Source organism: Amblyraja radiata, chromosome 26, assembly GCF_010909765.2.
Source record: "Amblyraja radiata isolate CabotCenter1 chromosome 26, sAmbRad1.1.pri, whole genome shotgun sequence".
Lineage (NCBI taxonomy): Eukaryota > Metazoa > Chordata > Chondrichthyes > Rajiformes > Rajidae > Amblyraja > Amblyraja radiata.
In genome coordinates, this window is record NC_045981.1 from 16,964,091 (window position 1) to 16,972,236 (window position 8,146).

Consider the following 8,146-nt stretch of genomic DNA (forward strand, 5'->3'; position numbering starts at 1 on the left):
GAAAAAGCAGGAACGGGGTACTGATTTTGGATGATCAACCATGATCATAATGAATGGCGTTGTTGGCTCGAAGGACCAAATGGCCTACTTCATCACCTATTTTCTATGTTTCTATGTTTCATAATGGCACCAAGGCAAAGCAGGGGAGTACACAATTTGAAGGATTCATCTATTTGCTTATTCAGTAATTGTTGTGGAAGCACAAACGCTTCTAAAATTTCAGGCATTGTACTTGCATCCAGCTGGGTGAGGTTAGACCCTGGTTTCATTTACGTCCTAGCCAGAGAGTCACTTGTAAGAGGTCATTTTCCTGTTATCTCTGTTATCCCCCAAGGATATTCTTGGCTGCATCATATACATTCACAGTCGTATCATATCCATCCGGACCTTTTTGCCCACCTACACTAATCCCATTTGCCAGCATTAGGTCTATTTACTTATATGCTTTAGTTATTTTAGTGGCTGTCTAAAAAGTAGTGATTGGATCTGACTCCACCACATTTCACCATTTATTCATCATCACAAAGTTTAAATCCTGCAACTCATTACCTAACTCCTTACCTAACAGTAAGGTGAGAGAACCCTCAATTTGTCAGCATTGTACTTCAGGGATGAATTGTGGGCAGTGCATTTGAGGGTGTTGTTTGCCGTGAGTAGCAAATTGTTCGGCCACTGTAAAGTGGTTAGTGTAGGTTCTTTAGTAACTTGTCAGTTTCTTTGTTGAACTAAATTAAGGCGCATGTTGCAATCAAAAGCGCTTGAACAATTGGTTGGGAAGAAAGCCAAACTGTAAGAGCCTACTGTGGAATGATGTTTTGGAAAGGGTACAGTAAGAGTGGGCTCCCGCACTGCTCATTTGGATGGGGCTTGATTGACATTGGGTTTCTGTGAAACCCAGAAGTAGACCTGGGACGGTTGTTCAAGGATAGGTTGTATTTAATGCTGAATTCAGCAATGAGCTGACAGCATTTTTCATTGATCACAAAATCCTGAGCTATCAACAGTTGGGTTACACCTGGATTTTCCTTGTCCTACAGTCACCCAACTATTCGGGACCAGCAAGAAATTCAATCCTATTAAGTATAGTATTGGATTGGAACATTTATATGAGGAACAGAATGATTTAAGCTGAATTTCTCACGAGGCATCCTTTAAAATATGGGATTGTTGGCAACCCAACATCCTCCTTCCAACATCTTCTCAACTCTCACATCCTTTCTTTCCCCCCTTCCATCTTCCCTTCCCCAACATCCATACCTCATTCCACCCTGAACCATCTTGTCCAGATTTGGTGTTTCTTTAGTCAGTGGCCAGTTTGCACCAAGATCTCCCCATCCGATGTCATCAGCTAAAATTATGATGAAGTTGGGCTTTCCTACATGGCTGTCAACTTGAGCCTCATAGAAGCCAATGTTACAATAAATGAATCCACTGATGAGTGCTGCAGTGATGATGATCATGAAGAAGAAAGCTTCCATTTCCCTTGGTCAATGCTTTTTCCTGATATTGCCAAAGCTTCTCAGCCATTAAGCCAGAGTCATGTTGCTTTTACTGCAATAACAAAATAATTCTGATGTTAGATTTCAAATTAGTCAAAATTATTATATTTTCAATAAAGAGTTTTTTGGATCAGGGAGCCCATTCAGTGCATTGTTTCAATACTGGGCAAAAACTGAAGCTAGCTAAGTACCGCACAGTACAATGACAGGGCTAGTGGAGCTGCAGCCTCATAGCTCCAGAGAAATAGGCCTAATCTTGACCTCAGATGCTTTTTGTGCAAACTTTGCATGTTCTCCCTGTGATTGCCTGGGTTTTATCTGGGTACTCTGATTTCCTCCCACACCCCAAAGATCTGCCAGTTTGTGCGTTACTTGACCATGGAAAATTGTCCCTATCTTGTCGGGGAGATGTGATGGGGAGAATTAAAAATTGAATTAATGTATGATTTGTACAATTGAAATTTAAAAAGGCTTCAGATGGTAAAATTCTGAAGTAGATTTGGGGTAACAGATGTATAATGCATTCAATATTATGATAACCTTCGGCAGCAAGTATAAAACACACTTTATTTAACTTTCGGAATTAATCCTACATTTATACCCTCCTTAATGTCAATTTGCTAATCATTGAAATAGCAATTTACTATTTAATATCTCAAATCTCTCTGCAATATTTTCAACATTCCCTCTCAGCCTTCTCTGCTCTACCCATGTGCATGTTCAAGTTTTTGATCATAACTAAATCCTCTAATGCCTGCTAACATCCTGGTTAATCAGCATTCCAAAAATTCCATGGTTTCAAAATTCTTTTAAATTTCTTGCCCAAAGGTTATATATATATTTCAACTCTTGTTTAACAATGACTTGCACCAACTAATGATAGCCCACTTGATTTTCTATTTAATCCCTCCCGATGCAAAAGTCTGTTTGTCCTTTTTCTAAGTGCAATGTTTGAATCCATTTGAGGATTTTATTATTTTCACTTTACTGTTTTCAATTCTCCTACTTCCAGAATTACCACTATTTTTATCTCACAGAAATACATTCAGCACATATCAGCTCACTCTGTGTCTCTGCCCTTTAGCAATATGTTTTCTTTCCGATAAACTGTCATGCTTTCTGATATAATTCTTCCAGCCATTTTGATACGATACTGTATATTTAGTCTGTGGCCATGTATCAATATATAAAAAACAGATTTTACAAAAATAGCAAAAATATCACCCATCTATGACTTTGTTATGTTTCAGTTCCTCTCTCTATATTTCATTTCATGGTTTAAAAATCATAAAAACATAATTCTACTTACATCATCTTTCTGGGATTGCTACAACTTCCTCACCAAAGCTCTTAGATGATTGGAGCAATCCTTACAGATATCTGACCTCCTTTAGTAACTTAAATAAAACTACATTACACACACTAGATGCTGTTTGTAATATTATTGAGTTTTTGAGATAAATTAAGCAAGATATTAGTCAAGTTCTGCTAAAATACCTATGATGTTGAAATAAAGATAAAAAGTCATTTTGTCGTACATATATGCTAGTTAAAGGGTTTTTAAACAAGTGTAGAAATGGTGTGGCGTGTGGAAAAAATGCAGCAATTTATTTATGGCCTCATTTCTGTTTAATGATATTTTTTCTCTCATGCTATTAATTAATTTACAGGAAGCACCGATCTGTCCTTTTTGCATCCACAGTACTTGTGTAGCTGGTCCAGTACATTTCTGTTCAATAGTAACTGTCATCTGTTAGATAGTGCAAGGTTCAGTGATGCTGTGTGTATTGAATGTCAAGTGCAGGTGATTAGATTCTCCCTTGTTTTATTATTAACTAGACCAGGGGTGGGGAACCTGCGGCCTTAAGGCCTCATGCGGCCTTCTAGGCCATTAAGTGCGGCCTTTTGAATAAATCCAAATTTTGTAGAACAAATCCTTTTATTTTTATTAATATGTTTTTGTTCGTCTTTTATTATTTTTATTTTAATCTTTAAATGAATTTTAATCTTTAAATTTAAAATACCAAAGAGTAAAAGAAGATTCAATGAAATAATCCTATGTCTAATTGTAGTTTCTAGGATGCGGCCTTATTAGATTACAGCTAACTTAATGCGGCCTTCCAACATGAAAAGTTTCCCCGTCCCTGAACTAGACTAAAGTGGGACCAGTTGGGTCCCATGTTCACATGGGAGGGCTGGTCACCCAATGCAATATTCCACCTCTCCACCAATTCCAATATTGGTGGCCAGTGGGCAGGGGGAAGGGAGGGGGGGGGCTTTCTGGAGCGCTAGTATGGGTGTTGTAGGCCGAAGGGACCGGTTTCCAGAGGGCTAGTATGGACATTGTGGGCCGAATGGATTATTGAGCTGGCAGCTCAGTCACTCAGGCCTGGTGGGGTGGCAGCTCAGTCACTCAGGCCTGGTGGGCTAGCAGCTCAGTCACTCAGGCCTGGTGGGCTGGCAGCTCAATCACTCAGGCCTGGTGGGCTGGCAGCTCAGTCACTCAGGCCTGTGGGCTGGCAGCTCAGAAACTGCCAGAAATTCTGCCCAAAACAGGTGAGAGACTCTGTGAGAGAGAGAGAGAGAGAGAAAGGGGAGAGGGTGGAGAATCAATTTTAGACATTTTTCATATTTTTCTGCAGATCACAGCAATGAAGGAGGAAAGTCTATCCTGGCCTGGATCTCACAGGGAGCCAATGGAGAAAAATACTGGGGTGAGGTTTAATACTTGCAGGGGGAATACTTACTGATGGGCCGAAGGGACTCCTCCTAGGCTAGTACATGCCTGATGGGCCAAATGGTCTATTTTTCTTTAAAGAGTGAAATCTCAGTGAAAGGCACTTTTTCTGGACTTTTCCTGGGCTGGCATGGGCCTTTTGGGCCAAGATTATCCTGGAATAATACGGGCATTTTGGGCAAAAAGGACTGGGTTCTCGGCTAATAGGGGCCTTGTGGGACGAAATTAGTGGTTTCAAGCACGCCAAACAACTCATTTAATTTCATTTCCATTTCAATTTCAAGCACATGGCAGGCCAAACAGCTGATTGCATTTTCATTTCACTTCTATTGCCATTGCAGTTTCAAGCACAGGGCAGGCCAAACAGCTGATTGCATTTTCATCAGATTCAGATTCAGATTCAGATTCAATCTTTATTGTCATTGTGCAGTGTACAGTACAGAGACAACGAAATGCAGTTAGCATCTCCCCAGAAGAGCGAACATAGAATAATGAGCAATAAATATATATACAGTAGTAGTAGTACAATTTTTCTGGGGGAAGGAGTGTCCGGGGGTGAGGGGTGACTGGCAATCACCAAGGTGCAGAGTTAAGTAATGTAACAGCCGCAGGGAAGAAGCTGTTCCTGGACCTGCTGGTCCGGCAACGGAGAGACCTGTAGCACCTCCCGGATGGGAGGAGGGTAAACAGACTGTGGCTGGGGTGAGAGCAGTCCTTGACGATGCTGCGCGCCCTCCGCAGACATCGCTTGTTTTGGACTGACTCAATGGAGGGGAGTGAGGAACCGGTGATGCGCTGGGCAGTTTTCACCACCCTCTGCAGTGCTTTCCGGTCAGAGACAGAGCAGTTGCCATACCATACTGTGATACAGTTGGTAAGAATGCTCTCGATGGTGCAGCGGTAGAAGTTCACCAGGATCTGAGGAGACAGATGGACCTTCTTTAGTCTCCTCAGGAAGAAGAGACGCTGGTGAGCCTTCTTGACCAGTGTTGAGGTATTGTGGGTCCAATTTCATTTCACTTCTATTGCCATTGCAGTTTCAAGCACAAGGCAGGCCAAACAACTGATTGCATTTTCATTTCACTTCCATTGCCATTGCAGTTTCAAGCACAGGGCAGGCCAAACAGCTGATTGTATTTTCATTTCACTTTCATTGCCACTGCAGTTTCAAGCACAGGGCGGGCCAAACAGCTGATTGCGTTTTCATTTCACTTCCATTGCCATTGCAGTTTCAATCACAGGGCAGGCCAAGCCAAACAGCTGATTGCGTTTACATTTCATTTCCATTGCCATTGCAGTTTCAAGCACAGGGCAGGCCAAGCCAAACAGCTGATTGCGTTTTCATTTCATTTCCATTGCCATTGCAGTTTCAAGCACAGGGCAGGCCAAACAGCTGTTTGCATTTACATTTCACTCCCTTTGCCATTGCAGTTTCAAGCACAGGGCAGGCCAAACAGCTGAATGCATTTTCACTTCACTTCCATTGCCATTGCAGTTTCAAGCACAGGGCAGGCCAAGCCAAACAGCTCATTGCATTTTCATTTCATTTCCATTACCATTGTAGTTTCAAGCACATGGGAGACCAAACCAAACAGTTCATTGCATTTTCATTTTATTTCCATTGCCATTGCAGTTTCAAGCACAGGGCAGGCCAAGCCAAACAGCTCATTGCATTTTCATTTCATTTCCATTGCCATTTCAGTTTCAAGCACAGGGCAGCCCAAGCCAAACAGTTCATTGCATTTTCATTTCATATCCATTGCCATTGCAGTTTCAAGCCCATGGCAGACCAAACAGCTAATTTCATTTTCATTAAGGGTTAAGAAATCATTTATTGCAAGTACATTGCAGACTCACAGTTCAGTTGATTCACAGCTTAGATTGAGAGTCGTGGCCTCTCCCTCGCGATCTTGCAGAGTGACTGAGTCATGTACAGGCATCCGGGGTTTTATAGTCCTGCCCCCCCCCCCCCCCCCCCCCCGGAAGGTGCTTCATCGCGGTGATTGACAGGCGAGAGGATCACAAGGTTTTTTAAACACCCATAACTTTTTTTTTTTTTCATCGATGCGAAAAATCCTCAGGGCCTGCTCAGCGGAGGAGGACTGTGAGTAAGATGGCCAAAAATCATAGCGATAGTGTTTTAAAAAAAAATCAATGTACAGCACAGACAGTAAGTGGTCAAGATGAGACTTTTAATTATATAGATGTTTCATGTTCTATGTGTCATTCTTAATTGTTACTATTTCGTGTTGTTACTTGCGAGCGGAGCACCAAGGCAAATTCCTTGTATGTGTACATACTTGGCCAATAAACATTCATTCATTCATTGTGAAGAGCATGATGGATTTTAAACCTGTTAACTCTTTTAATGGTAAATACAAAATAATTCAACATTGGCATTGACCCATTTGTTAACAATGTTTGTACTTCTTGAACCTAGGCCTCTGGCATTATGACGCAACAACTGTATGAGCTGCGCCACAGTGGCACCCAATTAATTGGAGCTGAAATGTTCATCAATAAAGTCAAAATAAATATTAAAATATTTGACATGCTTAACCCAAGTTTATAAAAGGAGCACCCGTGATGACATTAGCTATTTATTGGGGTTGCAGGTTTTAGGATGTGTGAACAAATGGAGAATTGAAACTTGCATTCCCAAAGATATAAATGTCTAGACTAGAAGGGAAATACCTCACACCATTCTCGTTAGATTTTAAAAAATGACCATTCTCGGTCAGCAAGGATGAATTGAGGTGAAGGGCCTGTTTCTGTGCTATTTGAACCTATGACTGGCTCCTTGGATTGGCCTGCTGGAGGACCTTCAACAATCTATCACTAACATGAATGTTGAGTTGTGTTAGGCCCTTACTTTATGAATTCTTGGGAGGAAAGCTGTTTCTTGATGTGACAGAGTGATGGTGAGAACAGAACTGCAGAAAGATGATGAAAGGGATGCCAGGAGAAATCTGAAGAAATGTTAGAGGTGAGGTAGGAGGACAATCAATGACCCATCTAGAACAAGGGAAATGCCTAGAACCTTCTAAGTAGGGTGGATTTTTTTCCATGGGAGTTACAGACATATGCTTCCAATGACATCTCCATACACTATTTTCTGCAAATTTAACATTCCCATTGCATGTCATTCTTTTGGAATGCCTCTTACTCATAAACTATTTGCTAGTAATGTATTCTCTATCACTGAAGGAGCCAAACGTTCTAGGAAAACAGTAACTAGTGTTGAAGTTCAGCTCAGACATTCCAATGCCTGACTGAAAACACAATTAAATATTTCTTCAAAACTGTGCAAAATTACACAGAAGGCTACCTGAAAAGTACATCACAGAAGCAGATTCAATTGTAGTGTTTTAAAGTGAGCTGGATAAGAATATGTAAACTTTATTGGGGAGAGGGTATAGATGTACAACTGGTATGGTCTCAGTGGACCAAAAAAATCTCCTTATTTAGTCATTATTGCTTCTTTTCTTTTGCAAATATTCTTCAGTTACCTTTAAATGACATCCCCTACCTCCAGCTCCAAGTCTTTCATAGGTATCAAGAAGAGCAACGTTTGTGATCTTTTCCTTCTTGGATAGTTGCCCGGAGTCGAGGAATTCTTGCTTCCAGTCAAGTTATGAGATGGTTGAAAATATCTCTGCAGAAACCGAGACTTGTGGACATGCTGTAGAAAAACAGAAGGTGTTCAGTGTCTGCCGAGATGCTTCTTCTCTCTTCTGTCCGGTCATGTCTCGGTGTTTCCTATGAGACGGGGACATGTTTTCAAGGAGATTTTAACAATGTCCTTGAAACATTTTAATTCCTTTTTGAAGATTCCTGCCACAACAGAGCTCAGGGAAGAGTGCTTGTTCCAGGAGTCTTGTGTCATACAACACGGAAACAAGCCCTTCAG

At 41.2% G+C, this 8,146-nt stretch overlaps 1 protein-coding gene across 1 annotated transcript in view; it reads right to left on the bottom strand.

Annotated features, from left to right (window-relative positions):
- The window catches only part of arsg (arylsulfatase G), a 72,660-nt gene extending 64,748 nt beyond the window's left edge, over nt 1-7,912 (bottom strand). The window contains exons 1-2 of the mRNA XM_033044331.1: nt 7,766-7,912; nt 1,258-1,551 (exon numbers count right to left, since the gene is read on the bottom strand). Of these exons, the coding sequence (XP_032900222.1) occupies nt 1,258-1,478 (221 nt within the window). The 5' untranslated portion in view covers nt 1,479-1,551; nt 7,766-7,912. The remainder of the gene's footprint in view (nt 1-1,257; nt 1,552-7,765) is intronic.
- Nucleotides 7,913-8,146: the final 234 nt, after the last annotated feature.